The sequence below is a fragment of the Pelophylax lessonae genome, assembly GCF_965119305.1.
Source record: "Pelophylax lessonae genome assembly, chromosome: 6".
Classification (NCBI taxonomy): Eukaryota; Metazoa; Chordata; class Amphibia; order Anura; family Ranidae; genus Pelophylax; species Pelophylax lessonae.
In genome coordinates this window covers 111861352-111882314 of record NC_138773.1, presented here as the reverse complement: position 1 = coordinate 111882314, position 20963 = coordinate 111861352, and the positions used below count along the sequence as shown (strand labels likewise).

Sequence of the window (20963 nt, the reverse complement as noted above, 5' to 3'; positions counted from 1 at the left end):
GCTTAGCTTGAGGTTAGGCAATGGTTGTTAAAAAGACTCAAGGAAGGGGGGCATAAAGATATCAATGTAGAATATTTTTTTTTTTAATCAGAGGAAATGGTGAAAAAAAATTTAAAAAAGGCGTGACAAAATTTTTAGTGTAAAGGCTGATTTTTATTTTTTTTTTATATATAAGAACACTCTTACCTTCTACTTCAGTTTAAGACTGGTGACTAATCCAACGGATATACTGAGTGGTGTCATGGACATACAATAGTGTCTGGCAGCTTACCTTCTCCTCCATGTCTCCATTAGAGGCCTGACTCTCCTTCTGGCTGCCTTTTATCATCTCTCCTCCGTGTATGGCTCCACCCCAGGCCATTCCAGGAAGTCTATATTAACCAGTGCACTGCAGGTCTGCTTTGCTGTTCAACAGTGTTTGTTAGCTTGTGTTCCTGTCTGCCGTGTGCTACATCTACCTTTCTGTGTACCGACTTTGGCTCGTCTCTAACTACTCCTGTTTGCCTGTGATCCTGACCTTTGGCCTATCCCTTGGTTACCCTCATCTGCCTGTTGCCCCAACCTTGGCTTACCCATCACTATCCCTTGTGTCCTGAGTGGCTGCTTTCTCTCTATCCCTACGGAGCGTGATCCGAGGGACCCCAGGGGCCGCGATCTGGGTCAAGTTGCAGCGAAGTCCATCCTCACCACTAGAGGCTCTGGTGAACACCTGCTGGGCCTTAGATTCTGCGCCCTGGGAAATCTTGGGCTCACGTTTCCTGTCCATCCACAGCAGTCAGCTATTGGGTTCACTACCTTGCGGTGCACCCCTGTCTCAAACACGGTGCAGTTGTCACCTGGCCACAGGTGACCTGACAAGTAGTAGGCCAAAAATGTACACATTTCTATATCAAATATAATTTTGAAAGGATGGCAAAACAAGCAAAAAAATAAATCATGTCAAAAATTACTATTGGATACATTTTACAATACTAGCCTGTAATGAATATTTTCCTAGAAATACAATACAATTTCGACTAAAACTCCCATACCTAATGGTCCAAAGGTCCTTCTTTCTTGAACTAGAGCATGAAAGAAGCACAGGCCAAATAAGAGTTTTTGCCACATCCTGGGTTTCTGGCAGCTGCTGAAGAAGACCGGGTCTGATATAGGATTGTTCAGGTATGATCGCAACAGATTGGCCCTCAGTCCTTTAGGGGGTTCATTGGTCATTTTTATACCATTCTGGAGGATGCTCACAGGAAATTTGTCTGAAGGATAACTGGTTAACCAGAGCCTGAAAGAGAAATCATTGATGCATAATAAAATAAAGTTATTTGCATTTATCAATAGTAATCAATCCTATTTCAGTTTGAAAAGAATTCATGGTTACTGGTCTTGGCAGTTTTTTATTTATATTCTTTAATATTTGTTCTCGTTTTTCCCCTATCTTGAACTAATGCTTTGTAAGGGTTTAGCACACACAGATGGCAGTACAGGCAGAGATCTCAACATAAAATCTTTCCACATGTGGGTTGTCTCCTGGCCACGTAAAAGAAACGTAAAATGAAGTGATGGTCATGGAACCCACCCTCTTCTGTTTCAGCCAGACTTCAAGGCCCTGCCTAGACAGTAATACAACTTCCTGTCTATTCTTCTGTCTTCCTCTGAAGCCTTTTAACTTACAAAGCTCCAGATATACATCCTTCACCACCTTGTGTGCCCTTTTGTGACAATCATGAAAATCAAAAAATTAGAAAAAAAATGTGCTATGAGTAATCCCCTTCATGATATGAAATTCCCTTATGCCTCTGCATACCAGTGAACATTTTCAATCCTGGATTACAGTTAGAGAGCCTCTACTGGCTTCTGAACATAAAAAAAAAAGTTTGACGCCAGGATGAGTGGCCTACAGATAAATACAGATCCTGCAGATGAATTCTACTGCTACAGATAAATAAAATATGGGGACACTCTTTTTAACATATGCAAGCTACCATAGCTGGCCTCTGCCTCTAAAATGGCTAGTTGCTTGGCTGTCACAATTGTGCAATGACTACAATACTTTCTGATTTACTGACTTGTAACAACTACAAAGATAAGAGAATTTTATTTTTCCCTTACATTTTCTGATTGCTTGCTTAGGTTTTGTGACTCAGAGGTAAGGAAGCCACACACAGCTAAGTAACTAGCATTTTCATGAGACCCCATATTTCTCTAATGGTAGATGTACTTGAAATGAAAAATGGTAATGACCAAGACTACTGTTGTCAACATCGTAAAGGTAAATGCATGAGAAATGCAGTCAAATCAGTGACTTCAAGTGGACTTAAACCCAGAGACAGTCACTTTACGCCTTTGCCTATACAAATGTGCCAATAGGAAGCAGTCCACCCCCTCCCACGACTTTCAGAGCAGGCCCAAGGACTAACACCCTACTAATTGAGGACCATCCAGGACCACCCGAGCACGGACGGAGGGGACATCTATTTGGATACTTCTGTCCTAAAACTTTTACTGACTCCCCTTGCCGTATGGTACTGGGGGTCAACATCTTCCGGTGAGTGTGCAATTTTACTATATCCCACGAGCACGGAGGGTGACACCACCACTCCTTGCACTGTACTCCAGAGGGATTGTTTGAAGAGACTTTTTTTTCTGTGCTATATTCTCCAACATAGCAGCAGCATACTTATTCCCACTTTGTTTGTTTTTGGACACTGATGTGTGTGTTTTTTCGGGAAGCTCTGAAAGACCACACTGTATAAGGACACTATATGCACTTATGTTTGCAACCTTGCACTTTTCTATTGTCAATTTTATTTCAGTATCTTGATACATTTTGTTTGGGCACATGCAATATATATGATGTCATTTTTTTATTATGGTTATAACGGATGCACTTTAAGTCTACATAGGATGCACTATACATGATAACACTATACTGTTTTTTAGTTAATACACAGTAAAATCATATGCCATTGAATTAATATATCTATATTTAGATCTGCTACGCACATTATTTTTTTAAAGCACCACCCCACCACTTGTTGTGGTTTTAAAGGTACCATCTCTATTTATTCATTTTTATATCTTATGAGGCATTGCGCTGCTAGTAATATTTTATATTACAGCATTTTCAATAGGAAGCAGTGAAGGGTGTGTAAAACCTTTCTTTTAGACATTCAGTAAATTAAAGCAAAAGATTCACCTGGACTGAACAAAAAAAAAAAAACTTCAAACTTTTTTTCACTGTGTAGCTGGGTGCTATAAGACTGCTTGCACCCCCCCCCCCCACTGGTTTACTGTATACAGCAGCCAAGGACTCTTCATTCTGTATGAGCTGGCTGGCTCTTCCCCCACTGGTGCAGTGTGTAGTGGCTGGAGTGGGGCTGGCTTTCTGTTTGCTACTTCTTTCTCTATTCCCCTCCAGATGGGCTGGGGTGTTTAAAGACTCCTGTGTAACCAGACAGATGGGCTGCAGGCTCTGTGTCATGCCCTACTTACTCCTCTGCTCCCCCCCCCCCTCTCCTGGCAAATGGATGAGATCTTTTCACAGGGCAGAAGAGAGGGAGCCAGTGGGAGCATCAGTGAGGACTCACTGTGCAGGTGCTATGGATGATGGGAATTGTAGTTCTTAAAGGGGCGCTATACAATGCTTTTTAATGGAGGTTAACTGGCAGTGGACTTCAATTCCCACAAACCTTTGCACCTGTAGGAGGAGAGCTTCACTGTTTTCCTAGGCAAATTGCTCCTGATCATGGCAGTACTGGAAAGAAGGTGATGGGGACAGACCTGTGGTTAGGGTCTGCACCTCACAGACGAGGACCTGAGCCATTAGAAAGGAGCTAAGAGGACCTGTTGCTTTGCCTGTACCCCCACATCAGGGAGCGGGGATGAACTTGCATCTACTAGAGCTACCTTTAGAGAATGAATTCAGGAAGAAAGAGTCAATGCGTCATCAGGATCCAAGCTGAGAGACTATGCCCTGTGTGGGGATCTAGGACCTGATTACTCGGACCTGCTAATTGCCAAGCAATTAGGACCAGATTAGCTGAACTACATGTCTTAAACACCCACCATACTCTGTTAGCCCAAAATGAGACTTCTCTAACTTAGCTGCTTAATCTCTGTTATCTACTACATTCTTAAAGGGACAGTAAACCACCTAAAGAAGGGCCCTACTGAAAGCTGGCCAATGTTGAATATTAGACACCAGGTACGTTTAGCCACATTCAGGGGTACCCTATTTACTAGAGATGCAAACTCCCACATGCCATAAGGGTTACATGCAGAGTGTGTGCACAAGGACCAGTTTCCCTTTTATTGTGTCTTCATGCCTCTATAATTGTCTGTTTGCTCATTTATAGAATGTTGGTTTGAATTGCCATTTTATATTCAATTGATTTACCGCTAAGCGGGTTGTGACCTTATTCCTGTGTATTATAAAAGGGTGGTAGACTGCTAATGCCTAAGTCCACAGGTGTAGATGGCTTTAGTATATGACAAAGTGTGTCATTTGGGGCTGAGCAGTTTAGAGAGTCATGGCAGAACAGAGGAACCATCATCACCAGCGGCTCCTAAAAGGGGTCAGCGCTACAATTAAAAAACACAGGAAAAGTGTAGACGTAGTTAGCCTAGAGAAGTGGATTGAAAACCAGTACAGAATCTAGGTCCACACACCTTCCTTTTTGCCCTGACCTGAACTGCTAAGCTTTGAAATACTGATAATTAACACAAGTAGCCACAAACAATAATATATGTCCAAGTTTCACCATATGTAACTGCCAGTAAAAGAGGCACAAAGTACAATTTTATTCACAGAAATGGTTGCATTTCCTTCTAGGATAATAATGTGCTTATGTTGTGTGGCCATATTAATCATTGAATAACCTCACAGGATATCCATTTTAAATGTATTGTATGATTTGCTTGTGCATCAACATCAGAAGACATCTGAAGTTTCATTAATAAGCTCAAGGCATCCATTTGCTATTACGCAAGCCTTGCTTAAATCACCAACAAAAGCCTTGAAACAAGATTTGTAAACTAGGTCATACCATTCCTCAAAAAGCAGCAAATCAAAAAAGGGAAATATAATCCAAAACTTTTTCTTAGTTTTGTATAGAGAAGAAAGTGGCAAGGTCCACAGTTTGTCTTGCTGTCTGCTTTACTTTTCCTGTATCCCCCACCTCATTGACCACCAGTGAATTTTTGTGAGCTGAAATTCTCATTAGTGCATTATACATCTGTTCATAGAAATAATCCATTAGAAGGACAATGTCACTATAATCAACCCCCAGTGGATTCTCCAAAAGAATATATGGAGGATTCGCCTCTGAGAGGAAAGACAGGCAATCACAGAAAACACCCTGGTGGTCAAAAGGAAGGCAATCAACAAGAATGTGTAGCAGGCAGCAATAAAAACCTGACAGAGGGATTAACGATCATATACATACTGGGAGAGAATGCAGCATAGAAGTTGGTCATGTGCTGGAGAGTGAAAAGATAGAAGGTTGCTGGTCATGGACTAGTGAAAGGGCTCATGTATGAATCCACATTTCTTTCTCTGGAGGCAGGAATGACCGTTCATATCCTTTTCCTGAAGTATTAGGTAGTGGTGCATCTGTTTGTAGCCAGTGTTAATTTTGGCATCAAATTATGATTTTGTTTTAGGCATCGTATTATGAGTTCGTTTTAGTCTTTTGACTAAAATGCCATTTTAGTTTTTGTACCATTTTAGTCATCTGCAATTGTTTTAGTTTTAGTCATAGTCTTTGACTAAAATGCCATTTTAGTTTTAGTCCCATTTTAGTCATTGTATTTTTAGTCGACTAAAATCTCTAGTACATGGAGACGCCTGCTGTGTCTCCCAATGCCCCATTATGGGATAATCACAACTTCCCCGAGCTCTATGGTCATCCGGATTCGGGCTGGTGGTCTGGACTTGGGGTGACCCATGTCTCTCACGTCTTTCGGTCGTCTCATTTTGTTTCCTTTGATGACCTGAAGGCCCACCATGGTGTGAGCAACCGTTTTTTCTTTAAATACCTGTTATTACGCCACGCCGCCCGTGCACAGTTTGCGGGACTGACCCTGGAGCTCGGGGAATCCCCGATGGAGCTGTTATTGTCTATTGAAGGGATTAATAAAATGGTCACTACGTTTTATATGAGGCTGCAGGCGGCGGGTGCTGACCCGTTTAAAACGGCCATGGGCCGGTGGGTCGCGCTCTTGCCCGACCTGACAGAGGAGACATGGGAGGAGGCCACGGAGGTTTGTTTTCAGGATCTTATTAGTTCGAATAATAGGTTAATACAGTTTAAATTTATCCATCATCTGCATTATACACCCCAGAAGTTGGTCCGTATGGGGGTAGCCCCGGGAGCCGCTTGCCCCAGGTGCGGCTGTCCTGCTGCGGACTTGCTCCACATGTTCTGGTCCTGTCCCCATGTTAAAGGTTACTGGTCATCTATTTTTGCCTTTTTTACTAATAAACTGCACCTGTCGGTCCCTCTTACTCCTGAGGTAGGCCTGCTGGGTGTGTTGAATGACATTGTACATCGTGTACGCCCTAGGATCCTGCTCCGCATCTTACTGTTCTATGCCAGGAAACTTATTTTGTTGCATTGGAGGAGGGCTGAACCGCCTACCATACAGGAGTTCTATATTTTGGTGCGCAGTGATGTTCCGCTTTATAAGCTAATTTATAAGAGTAGAGGGTGTCCTAAAAAGTTCACTAATGTCTGGCAGCCCTGGCTTGATGTGGAAGACTCGTATTGGGCAGATGCCCCTTTGCCCTCCAGCTTATCTCTCGACTGAGTCTGAGTAGCCCCGGATGTTATGCGGTTTATATTTGTTTTATTACATGAGTTGTTTGTTCTATACCCCCCCCCCTTATCTTGGGGGGTGGGTACCTGGAGGTAGGGGATGGTGTGTGATTGTGGATGTGTGGGTGTGTATGGTATGGTAAGTCTTGTTGGTATGTTCCTTTCTCCTTCCCCCCCCCCCTCCCCATCTATGTGACAACCGGTTGGGAGTATAGCCTCGCAGTTGCTTGGCCCTCCTGGCTCTTTGTGGTACGCATCCCATTTCTTCCCCTTCCCCCCCTTGTTTTGGGCCGTTTAGGCCCCTCTCTATTCCCCCCCCCTTCCCCCCCCTTCTGTGGTGTTAGGTTAAGATGTCTTCTGATACCCTTGTGTAATTTACATGCTTGCCTTACACTTGTTTTATGGGCAATGTTGCCCTTGTGTTTTCTTTTTGTTACTGTTATGCAAAAATTTTTAAATAAACACCTTTCAAAAAAAAAAAAAAAATCTCTAGTACATTTTAGTCAAATAAAATAATTTTAGTCAACTAAAATCTAATGTGTTTAGGTAAATTGTAATGCAATATTTAACCACTTGCCTACAGTGCACTTTCACCCCCTTCCTGCCCAGACCGATTTTCAGCTTTCAGCGCTCTCACACTTTGAATGACAATTACTCAGTCATGCAACACTGTACCCATAAAAAATTTGAGTCCTTTTTTTCACACAAATAGAGCTTTCTTTTGATGGTATTTAATCACTACTATAAATAAAAAAAGATTGAAAATATTGTGAAAAAACACATTTTTCTTTGTTTCTGTCATAACATTTTGCAAATTAGTCATTTTTCTTCACAAATTTTGGCCAAAATTTATACTGCTACTGATCTTTGGTAAAAATAACCCAAATAAGTGTATATTATTTGGTCTTTGTGAAAGTTATAGAGTCCACAAGTTATGGCGCTAATCATTAAAAATGTATCACACTTGATCACACCTGATGTACTGAAGGCCTATCTCATTTCTTGAGAAACTAAAAAGTCAGGAAAGTACAAATACCCCCCAAATTACCCCTTTTTGGAAAGTAGACATTCCAAGGTATTTAATAAGGGGCATGGTGAGTTTTTTGAAGTTGTAATTTTTTCCCACAAGTCTTTGCAAAATGAAGATTTTTTTTTTTTACAAATTGACGTATTAACAGGTTATTTCTCTCACACAGCATATGTATACTTGCAACTACACCCCAAAACACATTCTACTACTCCTCCTGAGTATGGCGATACCACATGTGTGAGACTTTTTCACAGCCTGACCACATACAGAGGCCTAACATCCAAGTAGCACCGTCCGGCATTCTAGGAGCATAAATTACACATATAATTTTCTGACAACCTATCGCACTTTTGAAGGCCCTGGAGCACCAGGACAATGGAAATCCCCATAAAAGGACCCCATTTTGGAAAACAAACACCCCAACGAATAATTTTTGAGGCATAATGAGTCTTTTGAACGTGTCATTTTTTTCCACAAGTTTTTGGAACCTGTGGAAAGAAAATGAAAATGCATTTTTTTTTACACAAAGTTGTCCATTTATGAAATATTTCCAACACAAAGAATGTACATAGCAAAAATTGCACCCCAAAATACATTCTGCTATTCCTCCTGAGTATGGCGATACCACATGTGTAACACTTTTACACAGCCTAGCCACATACAGAGGCCTAACATCCAAGTAGCATTTTACACAAACTTGTCCATTTATCCACTTTAAGACTGGGCCTATTTTTGACACTTGGTGTTTACAAGCTAAAATCATTTTTTTTGCTAGAAAACTACTTAGAACCCCCAAACATTATATATATTTTTTTAGCAGAGACCCTAGAGAATAAAATGGAGATCGTTGCAATATTTTTTATTACACCATATTTGCGCAGCAGTCTTCCAAATGCAATTTTGAAAAAAATGCACTTTTTTAAATTAAAAAATAAAAAAACAGTAAATTTAGCCCAATTTTTTTCCATAATATGAAAGATAATGTTACGCCGAGTAATTAGATACCCAACATGTCATCATTCAAAATTGCGCACGCTCACAGAATGGCGCCAAACATTGGTACTTAAAAATCCCCATAGGCAACAATTTAAAAATTTCTACAGGTTACCAGCTTAGAGTTACAGAGGAGGTCTAGGGCTCAAATTATTTCTCTTGCTCTAACGATCGCGGCGATACCTCACATGTATGGTTTGAACACTGTTTACATATGTGGGCGGGACTTGTGTATGCGTTTGCTTCTGCGTGTGAGCTAACGGGGACAGGGCGCTTTAATTTTTTTATTTTTTTATTTCCTATTTATTTTATTTATTATTTTTTTATTTTTACACAGTTTTAAAAAAAAATGTTTTGATAATTTTTATTCCTATTACAAGGAATGTAAACATGCCTTGTAATAGAAATAGGCATGACAGGTCCTCTTTATTGTGAGATCTGGGGTCAAAAAGACCTTACACCTCACAACTACACTAAAAAAGAAAAAAAAATTGTTGAAAAAAAAGCAAAAAAAAAAAGCGGCCCTTTAAACCGGTTGCTAGGCAACGACTTTTGACGTAGCTCCGGTCCTCCAAGACCATAGAGTCGAGTGAGGGCCATCTTGCCCTCACTTGACTTCCTGTCTCTGAGGATCCGGATAGTTTTCCCCGCTGCCGGCGGGTCCGGTAAGCTGGGAAAACGTCTGGGACGCGGCGGGAGGGGGGGCACCTCTTCCCCTGAACCGCAAGGGTAATTCCGCGGTGAATCCGCCACTGGGACCACCCTTATCTGAAAGCTGACCGCCCGCCGTTTTAAAAAAATACTGGGGGTTATGGCAGCTATCTGCTGCCATAACCCCAGTATTTAGCTTTTAATGACCGACGTATATAGTCGTTAGGCGGTCGGTAAGTGGTTGCATGTATATAACAAAAATTGCACCCCAAAATACATTCTATAAAGGAAAGTGTACAGGAATAGTCCGAGTCCATCTCCGATCCGCTACTATTAGCGATTTCAAATTCCGAATCAGGGATCGGAATTGGATTCGGATACTGATGAGAGCTCCCCGGTGCTCTCATCAGTCATGGAGAGGGCCTGAAGGGCCTCCTCGCTGCTGTACATCCTTTTTGACATGCTGGCTGTGATGGGCTGTGCAACGGGTGACGGTTGACTGCGGATGATCACTGATGGGTGGCAGGTGACTGATAGGTGGCAGGTGACGGTCACTGATGGGGTGACAGATGACGATGACTGATGGGGTGACAGGTGACGATGACTGATGGGGGTGACAGGTGACGATGACTGATGGGGTGACAGATGACAATGACGTATGGGGTGACAGATGACAATGACGTATGGGGTGACAGATGACAATGACTGATGGGGTGACAGGTGACGATGATTGATGGGGTGACAGATGACGATCACTGATGGGGTGACAGATGACGATCACTGATGGGGTGACAGGTGACGATGATTGATGGGGTGACAGATGACTATCACTGATGGGGTGACAAGTGACAATGATTGATGGGGTGACAGATGACGATCACTGATGGGGTGACAAGTGACGATGATTGATGGGGTGACAAGTGACGATCACTGATGGGGTGACAAGTGAAGATGACTGATGGGGTGACAAGTGACGGTGATTGATGGGGTGACAGGTGACGGGCGATGGTCACCGATGGGTGACAGGTGACGGGCGATGGTGCACGGCGGTACTGATGGCAGTCTCTGATGACAGGTGCACTTTGGGCTAGGTTCACATGTGAGCATAGCAATCATGGGCAGAATCACCACGCTTCTGCCCGAGATCCAGAAATCATTGCAAATCGCGGGACGCCTGTGCGTTGCCCGTGATTTGCAATAGCACCCCAAATGCTGTGCGATGTTGCCGCGATTTCTGCCTGGCGAATCGAGGTAACATCACGCAAACAACACATGACGCCCCAAAGAAACTCTTGTACCTTTTTTGGGCGGCATGCGTTGTTTGCGTGGTGTTACCGCGATTTGGCAGGCGGAAGCGGAAATAGCGGCAACATCGCACAGCGTTTGGGGGGCTATTGCAAATCACGGGCAACGCACAGGCGCCCCGCAATTTGCAATGATTTCCAGGTTGCGGGCAGAATCGTGGTGATTCTGCCCGCGATCGCTACACTCACATGTGAACGTAGCCTTATGAGTGGCAATTTCTGGGCACTGATGAGGTGACTGTTGGGTGACAGGTGCAATTGGGGGGGGGGGCTGAGGACTGTGTGGGGACGTTTATTGGTGTGCTTTTACATTGTGACAGGTACACAGAGCAATAACTCACTGTTTCTGGCTCTGCTCTCCTCACACTGGAAACTGTGTGAGGGGAGAAGAGCTAGTAACAGTGAGTTACTGCTCTGTGTTTACATTTTGTGATCGGCTGTGAATGGATTCACAGCCGATCACATAGTAAACAGTCACTGTCAGTGACTGTTTACTACTGCCGGTGACTAGCTGTGTTCCTAGGGAACACAGAGACACCAACATGACCGCGCTGCTCGCTCCCGATCGCGCATGTGCGGTCATCTTCTGGGCTTTCCCATTGTGATCGGCTGTGTGATTGAAACACAGCCAATCACGTGAGAAACAGCCACGCCCATTGGCTGTTTCCCCCCTGCCGGTGACGGTCTGTGTCCCGGGGACACGCCGACACCGGCAGTGCAGGGCGGCCCGCACACGATCGCCCTGCCTGAATGGGCGGACGTCATATGACGTCCGCACAGAACAATGGCCGCACCGTCCCGCCGTCATTTGACGGTGGGCGGGCGGCAAGTGGTTAAGCATTTCTACAGAATTTCTAAACTCCTTATATACTCCTGAAGTAAAAAAATCGAATATGTAAATTATTTATGGTATTAAGGTTTGAACAAACTCACAGATACAAATTTAGCCACTCCAGACAGTCTGAGGCGGCTTGTAATGCTGCAGAGTGCTCTGGACTGTGGTCTGAGGAGGCCTGTAATGCTGCAGAGTGCTGGATGGGGGTTTCAGGTCTGAGGGATGGCCTGTAATGAACACTGCTCTGGATGCTGGTATACCAGTGGTCACTGGTAAGAGGTGGCCTGTAATGCTGCACAGTGCTGGATGGTGGTCTCAGGTCTGAGGGGTGGCCTGTAATGCACAGTGCTCTGGATGCCGGTGGTCAGAAGAGGCCTGTTGTAATGCTGCACAGTGCTGGATGGTGGTCTGGGGGGTGGTCTGTAATGCACAGTGCCCTGGATGTCACTGCCAGTGGTAAGAGGAGGCCCTACTGCAGCTTGCATTTTTAACACATCTACAATATAGAAAATCCCTATATTTTCTTGATTATATTTGAATAGAGGTCTGGTTTGTTAAGACTCCAGTCCACCAAGTAACACAAGCAAGTGGGACTGTTGCTGGTAGGAAGCCATTTGTGTTACTTCTTGGAAGGGTCGCATTTAAATAGAGAATTTTTATTTCTCTTGGAATTTCCTTTTGGACCTGCAATGAAGAAATAATTATGAAACACTGTCAAGCATGTCAGTGTGCATGTCTTTAAGGGGTTGTAAACCACTGAAATGTACAATGAACAGAGCATATCCTTCTGTATCCTTCTTTTGCCTCTATGCAAAGCACCCAGTGTGATCTTGGTCTCCTCACATTTCTCTACTATCTGTATGAGTCACTTATGAAAACAATTTCAGGAGACAGCTCCATCCCCCTCCAGCAAACAGCAGGTAATTGACAGCCTTAGTTGTGCATGTTTTCTTATGAGACCGTGTGTGTGTGTATGTGTGTGTGTGTGTGTGGGGGGGGGGTGTTCTTTCCCACAACTCAGGGCTCAGATTACACTCAGCTCCCTCCTCAATGCTGTGCAGTGTGTGGCATTAGAACCCTGCCCCCTGTGTTTTGAAATCCAGAAATACTGTATAAACTCTAATCTTTTATTGGCTGTAGAGGAGAGCCTGCAGATATACAGGTACAACTTATGTAAGACACTTTACTTCTTGAATAAGGCTGGGTTCACACTATTGCAATGCAAGAATAAGTGCGGGGTCCCGCATCGCTTGTCTCTCAGAGGCAGTTCACACTGCCCTATGCGAACCGCTGTGGGTGTCAACACAAAGTTAATGACACCCCCAGATCGGTTCGCAGATCGCAGCTCAGACTGCCAAATGGTGCAGGAATCCGATTCCAATGTGAGCCACAAAAAGGCGCTGCGCCATTTTTGTCCAAATGCAATGCAAATTCAGTCATACAGTTTGTATGACTGAATCCACATTGCACAGACATTGCTTGTGATCTGCACAGTAATGCAATGCAGTGCGAATCACATGCAATGTCTAACATCGTTATAGTGTTAACCCAGCCTAAAAGTAATCTTTGTTTTTAACTTCTGGAATATTTGGGTAGTCTATGAATGTACCAACAGAATCCACATGTTTCTCCTGTTTTTCTCTTTCACATTTTTGTGAAAAGAATGGGAGTTGCAACAAAGTATGTTGTGTTGTTTTATTTATGCTGTCTAGTTAAAGTGAACAAGTGAAGATAGAAATATTGCAACCAATACTGAGCTGCAGCCAATGAAGTCTGCGAAGTCTGCATTCTCAACCTATATGCTTGTTCCAAAACTGTTAATCACTAGGTAGTAAAGTCACAATCAGGCCTCGAAGCAGGTTTCCGTTTCCTGCTGATTTTACCCAGCTTTTAGACCCACCTCTGGATTGCTGGAGCACTATTCAACTCAGACATTTTTTTTACAGAATTTTGGAGAGCTCCAAAATTCACTCACGCCTTTCGAATCTATTTGTAGGAAAGTGGAACTGTCCAGACATGCTGTCACTCTTATATGGTTACCTGGCAGTACCCACTGATGACCCGTACCCAGCGTTTGTGCACAAATAGGAGTCAGATCTGGAATCCAGTTCATGCCACACAAAGCTGAAAAAAATCCTCCTTTTAGCCCACAAATTGTCTAGTGCGAACTTGGGTACACACTACTTTCCACATAGTACCGGGTACCCTACGTGCTCCACAACATGGATAGCAAAGTTCCAGACATGTGCTGGCGTTGCAATAGGGAGATAGGTACGATGTCTCATAATTTCTGGTACTGTCTCAGCTTAAGGCCTTTTTGGGAGGATGTGAAGGCCACCATTAAGCACTTTGTAATCCCACTGCCTGCTTACCAGACATGAGAGTAAGTCACACATGTGCAAGTCACAAGCAAGTCGCAAGTCTCAAGCAAGTTCCAAGTTACTGTGGCAAAATGCAAGCAAGTCAAGTCGAGTCCCTGCTAGAAGTCAAGCAAGTCAAGTCAAGTCATTTATTTTGGTCAAGTCACAAATCAAGTCAAAATACTGATCTACCCCAATTTTCACCTTTAAATCAGTTAAAAGTCAGTGGTCAGGAAAGGTTTTGTTTTATTTTCAACATTAAGAAAACTGCTTAGTGCTTTTTTCTTGGCATATTAAAGAAACACTTTGAATGCCCAAACAGCTCAAAATCCTTCATCCTGTCGGGTTTCAACACCACAGTCACTAAAAGTATTTCCATTGTTAAACAGCCAGTGTCCTAAAAATAAGAACACACTGAGGTGTTTTAAGTGACTGTGGTGTCAGAAACATAACAGGCACATTAATTTTGCTTTAACACATCTTCAGAAAATGCAAAAAGTAAAGTCATTTCGAGTCATATGTCTCAAGTCAAAGTCAAGTCTCAAGTCATGAATACCAAGTCAAAGTCAAGTCGAGTCTTTTATTAATTTTAGTCAAGCAAGTCTCAAGTCCTCAAACCGGTGACTTAAGTCTGACTTAAGTCAAGTCATGTGACTTAAGTCCCCCACCTCTGCTGCTTACTTCACTTAGTTAATGCGCAAAAGGCCTGTGTTCCATTTATGTGGAAGCAGACACAATCACTGACTAGAGTCCTGTGGTATTCCAAAATCAATAACGACCATAATGTGAATTGACTGCCAATCTCAACAGCTTTGGGGAACGGTTCAGGGATAGGTGAAGGCCTTGTACATACTTTACTTGTACTGATGGCTTTCTACAGGAACTGACTTATTCCAGGTTGACATCGAGTTGAGCCACCCATTGGCCCCTTTCCAGCCCTTTGGCCTATTGCTATAACTCCTCCCCGGAGACTGACCCGCTTGCTCTTTCTTTATCCTGCTTTATCCATTCCTTTTTGCTTTTTACCACACATCTGTCCCTTAATAGTCAAAGCTTTAAAAATCGGTTAACTTCTCTTTACCCTACAAGATATACAATATACAACATTGTGTGTTGATAATTCCATGCAGCTAGTGTCCTGGTTATTTGAGCCTTCTCTCTTTTGTTCTGTGTATCACTCTTTCAACGCAAGTTCTGTTCTCTCTGATATATCTTTAGGAATCCTAGCCTGTTGTGTTGAGCAGAGCAAGTGATATGTTGATGGTGTTCTGTGCCTTACTCTACCTTTTTGATATGATCTTCTTTTGACTTCTCCAGTTTTACAGTAAATGTCAACTTGCTGCATTTCTAAATACTAACTTTTTTTATTGAAAAAAAAAAAAAGGTTTTCTTACAAATATTTGAAGCAGCAAAAATGGAATATACATATGAGAAGAAGTCAATTAGGGATACATTGAAAATGTGTGTTCTTATAAACAGATGGTTATCTTATGTTGCATATAACAAGACTTGCCGCATTTCTACGCTATTGGATAATGTCCATTATATGCAGTTTTGTCACTTATTGTATGTGAGAAGCTTTTCAACAATAATAAATGAAAAAAAAAAAGTCAGGATTAGGGCAATGATTTGGCATTAATTACCCATCTTTCCCCATAAATTAAATATGAACGCACAAGGAACTCAATGCAACTCAGGGATAACTTGAAGGACTCTTTAAGCACCAGAAAGCATATTGCATTTGATTAGCTTCTATGTCTGAAATGCAGTTTCTCTTTCTATACAAGCCCCTAAAATAAGTCAGCAAAGGCAGCATCCATACTTCTATGCTAAGAGGTTCCCTTTAAATTGTTCCTCAATTGGTCCACAACTGCTTTAACATGGCACAGACTTGGGCTCCATACCTGAACTTCTCATTGGTATTTTCTGGTACAATAGTCTCCTCACAAATCTTCTCCAGAGTGGGCATCCAGCTGGTGGCAAGGTGACAATTCTGGAGGACCACCCAGGTCCCATCCTTTATAGCCCGATTGATCATCCTTTCTGCTATGGGTCCTTGACCCTGCCCAAGTGATATGGTCTGGATGTTTTCCCCTCCCATACCAAGGTCATCTGCAAATTTTAACAAGCCTAAGAGAAGAAAAATATTGAGGTTTAGAATAAAATTCCAATTTTGTTAAACTATCTATGGATATAAAATATATAATTTCTACACAAGTCCCTTTTCAATTTAACAAAGTTTGCCAGGAAGTCATTTTCCATGGCATTCACATTGTTTACAAGATCTTCCAGAATCCTCATCTTTCTTTTCCTGGCTTTCTATTTTCCTAGAAGTCTGCACAGCGTACAAATTCAAATCAGGCATTCTTAGCAAAGTCCAATGGTTTACTAGACAAGGGGTTTCATTTTTTGTCAGCTTTACAAGTAGTTATATTATATATGATCTCTAAATTTGTTATAACAGTGAAGCCTCATTTTAATATGATAGGCCTTTTGTGCTACTCACTTGTATTCTCTTCTGTTAGCCCTATTTCTGGGTGAAAGGCCCCGATGGAAGATGACCTGTTTCCTGCCTGAGCTCAATAGGCCTGCTGGGAGAGGCTAAAACTGTCAAATACATTTTGTTATGTGATTTTAACAGCACTTTTGCTTTTTGAGTGTCTGCTATTAGCACTGAGCTTAGACAGGAGACTAGATAGCCTTATATAGCCTTAAAATGTTTGATCTGACAGGGAGAGAAAACAAGTATATAAAAAAATCAAGTATCCCCTGCATTATAACAATTCAAGATTGAAGAGTAAAGTATATGTAAAGGGTATTTTTAAGGTTTGGATAGAGTATGGTAATTTTGGTTGCTGTCTTATCCATGTTGGGATATTCACCCTGCTATTTGCCCTGGTCACTATTGTAACTAAGACAGAAAGTCTTTTGGAAATCCAAAACTTTACTTGGTGACAAATGTTCCAGTGTCTATTGGGGGAGCTCTCCACACTTTGGTGAGATTTGATATAATTTCCTGCTGCTTCTCCAGCATGGGAAGCAAATGGAAATCTCCCCTGCAGGATACATAAAAAAATAACAAAGTTTGTACGTACACTTTAAGATAATTACAGGATAACTACACCATCAATTCTCTTTAAGGGGCATATGCTGGATAAACCCATTGCTGTTATATGTTTACTTTTTAGGCATAAATGATTGTGTATTATGTAATGAACTGTATGTACCCTAATTATTATTGAATGTAATTTTTTTTTTAAATATCAATAACTGTGTTGTCATCAGAAGTTTCTCTCTATCACATGGCATGACAGTATGTCATGACAGTATGTGTCAGTTAAGTTTTCTAGAATTCTTTACCTATTTGTTTTACAGTGTGAATAACACTTTTATGGCTTCTGTCTGCTGGCTGCTGCTGTCAAAGTGACATTCCGTGAGGCACATTGACATCTGAGATGACTTGCTTGTTTGTAAATAAATGTATATGATCACATAATATGAAACTATTCAAAGTGGTTCCTGATTAGAGTTTCAGTAGAGAGGTAGCACTGCAGCAGATTTCTAGTTCTAAAATGGAGTGCAGTTTATCATTCCTTTAGCATAAGGTATCATGCAGTGGACCATTAATTTTTAGATTGTGGGCAGGAAGCAGATAAACGTGTATACATTTATATAATGTTTTGCACTGTTAAAGGTATAAAAAGCCTACACAAATTACAGAATGTGAATTTGCCAGCCAATAACTGCATTATGATACACAATTATTAATTTGACTAGACAAGTAATGATGTAAAATGTTTTACCTGCCATAGGATCAGCACCAGGAGATAGCACAAAAATCAATGGAGCACAACAGTTAGAATCATTATAGCTTCCTGTAAGGTCAAATGTTGGTGGCTCAATATAAGCTTTGCCCATATTTTCTGCAATGAATTCCTGTATTGCTGGAACCATTTTGTCAGGTCGTAGGCATCTGAGTATTACCATGCGACTTATTCCTGTCAATTCTTGCCATTCATCTGGAAATGTTTCTTCATGAGGTTTAAAGGAGTCATAAATCATCTTCCATTTTGAAATATTGTTTTTAAAATGATCCATAAACCCAGAAAGTGGTTGAAGATTAGATGCCCGAACAATTTCTGCCCAGGATTTATCAGACAACCACTGGGGAGCTGGGTTCGGGTAAGGGTTGTCAAGTGCTACTCCACCAGTCAAGAGAAAGCGCCATACTTCATCATCTATTTTATCTTCTCCTTTCATTATGCCAATGGTAAGAAGAAGGGAAAATAGAAGCTTATCTTTTTCAAACAAGGACCTGCAGACATTTTTATAAATGCTTTGAGTAAAATGTTGGATAATATTTGATATTCTGGTGTTTAGGTCTTCGCTCTTTTTGCTATGAGCAAGTGAGTGAACATAAAGGTTAATGAACCAGGTAAGTGAGTATTGGTACATTGGCTCAATGTTGGCCAGATCAGAAATGCAGAAAAATACAATGGATGAATGAATAGCAACAGGTTTATATCCCATTCGGGTCTCATCAATTTCCTTTTCAGTAGCAGAAGCAATTTGTTGTTTCTCTGAAATTTCCTCAGAAAGCAGTTTTGATGAGGACAAAACTTTAATAGCAGTCTCATCTTCTAATATGTTTCCTTTTGAAGATGACAGTACCTCCAATATTTTGTCTTCTATCTCCTTTAGCTGCTTTTTATTGGCTGCACTTTCCATAATTAGTTGATTCTTTTTTTCTTCTAGTTCAGGCTTTTCTTTTGCAGCTACAATGCCAAGAAGTTGGTCCTGAAGACCTAAAGGGGTAATCATGAAGTTAAGAAGACACACCTTCACAGCCACCTCTGGGAGATAATGGGGGTTTCTTAATCGAGTGGTCATGTAAAGCCTAAAATCTTTTGAGTATTCTATAATATTTTCACCAAGACGAATATAGTCAACTCCTTGCTGTTTAAAAGTTTGTTTTAAAAGCAAGGGCTCCAAAATGGCATCTATTTCTTCCCCAATATTTTCGATTAAAACAGGATACCCAAACTGTATTGCATTCTCCAATGTTCTCGTGTATGTTGAATCTGACAACTTGATGACAGAGAGTTTGTTGGTTTTCTCCATATTCTTTATCCACTTGTTAGCTTGCCCTTGAGGATCAATCATTAAAGCCCATCTTCTTGAATTTGAAACAATAATTCCATTGTCTATTGAAAAGAAATCAACTGGGAGACCAGCTATCTGCCAAGCACGGATTTTCACAGGCTCACCCAGGGTATTACTTAAGCTGAAGTCATTTGAGCAGGGTAATTTCTTCTCTTTGCACAATACATGCCATTGACTTTGACACTGTTGACGATAATCTACAGTGAAAGCACCTAGATAGGCCACAGTTCCAGAAGATAGAAGGACATCTCCAGTAAGATTTATGTACTTATTCCCTAGGAGTCGTGCAGCTTCTGTCCACCTATCTTTTTCCCCGCCAAGGCCACTGATCAGTTTCTCAGCACGAACCAGTTTCTGAGAACAGATTTCAATATTCTTTTCTAGTTCTTCCTTCTTGTTATTCATGGCATCGAATTCATCATTTAAAGCTTGCAGGCGGTCTTCCACAGCCTTTAGTTCAGCTCGCTTGGTGTTCAGCTGTTTCATCTGTACAGCCAGCTTAGCCTCAGCTTCTTTAAGACGTTCACGTTTAGGAGCAACCACTTTTGCCACGCGATCGTACACCTCCATAGCTCTGACCCACTTGCACAAACCTTCACAAGCTGATGACACATTGTTAATGACAGATGGCTGAAAGTCTTCATTATTGATAAATCTCTCACGGATTTTTTTCATAATGGCAGGATCAATGTTGTCTTTATCAAACGCTTTTAAACTATCCAGAAACTTCATGTCTCCAAGTACTTTTTTTGAAGGACCCCAGAAGTCTTCCACCATTTTTCCTAAAATAAACAGATATATATAATGAAAAATGTGGCATGCACAGGAACACACCTGACAAAACACATACAACAAACATTATGTTGATGATTAAGGCAAGAACTAGGACAAAAATGGGGTGCCCTATTTTAATGGGGAAGTCAGAAAAAAACATCTTTTTCAAGAAGAGTCACATCTGTATTGACAGGTCACAAACCCTTTGTCAACTATCACAATGCAGATACATGTTAGGTGTTTCCATTGTATGTGTCTTCTGTCGATAGTGAGTCCTGTTAGGCAAAAATATTTGCTAGCCATGGTGCCTCGGCTACCAACACCCTTAAGTATTTCTGATCTCAAGAACAAAAATGTAATATATTTCAACTTAACAGTCCTTAGACGTGGTGTCTACATTAGTTTTCTTTTTCAAGCTTAGTACAAATTCTAGAAGAGAAATCTGATGTCCTTGTAACATTCTGTACACTGAACTGAAATCTCAAATATCATCCTTATCAGTTCTCTTTTGTGGATTACAGAACACATCCCCCTATATAGCAAGATCAGACGAGGGGAAGGGGTTTGTAATCCAAATCAGGAGCTAAGAAGCCTAGGGTGAAGATACTGCTCCTTTCCTATACATAATGTACACCAAGCCCTGTCAGCCTAGGACAGGATGTTGTGTTACTAACAAGAGCACCAGGTGAAAATAAAGGGAAAAAATCTCTGACAAGTCTTTAAACTAGAGTTTGGACTGGCATCAACTTCACTAAAAACTCACCCTCCACCTGAGCTAACCAACCCGATATCACAGTGCTAACAGGTACAATTTTTCGGGGTGTCTCCTGCATTGAACTATGAATAATAATTCTGTTTGATACAAAAGATAACAGACTAAATACGGACCTCAACTTTCTAAACCACTATAAATCAATTTTATGAGCATTCCCACCTTTATAGCCCTCTTCTCTACTCCTTATCTGACTGATCTATATTGCCCTGTGTGTTTCAGCTTCTTCCCCAGAGTTTTTTGCCTTTGCAGATTTTTGTTTCTTAACAACT

General features: G+C 41.5%; 1 protein-coding gene across 1 annotated transcript in view; it reads right to left on the bottom strand.

The window, feature by feature from the left end:
* Positions 1-20963, bottom strand: part of LOC309559164 (dynein axonemal heavy chain 3-like) — a 480621-nt gene that overhangs the window by 106732 nt on the left and 352926 nt on the right. Inside the window, exons 39-41 of the mRNA XM_082262311.1 lie at positions 17786-19927; positions 15887-16112; positions 1032-1276 (exon numbers count right to left, since the gene is read on the bottom strand). Coding sequence (XP_082118437.1) covers positions 1032-1276; positions 15887-16112; positions 17786-19927 — 2613 coding nt within the window. The remainder of the gene's footprint in view (positions 1-1031; positions 1277-15886; positions 16113-17785; positions 19928-20963) is intronic.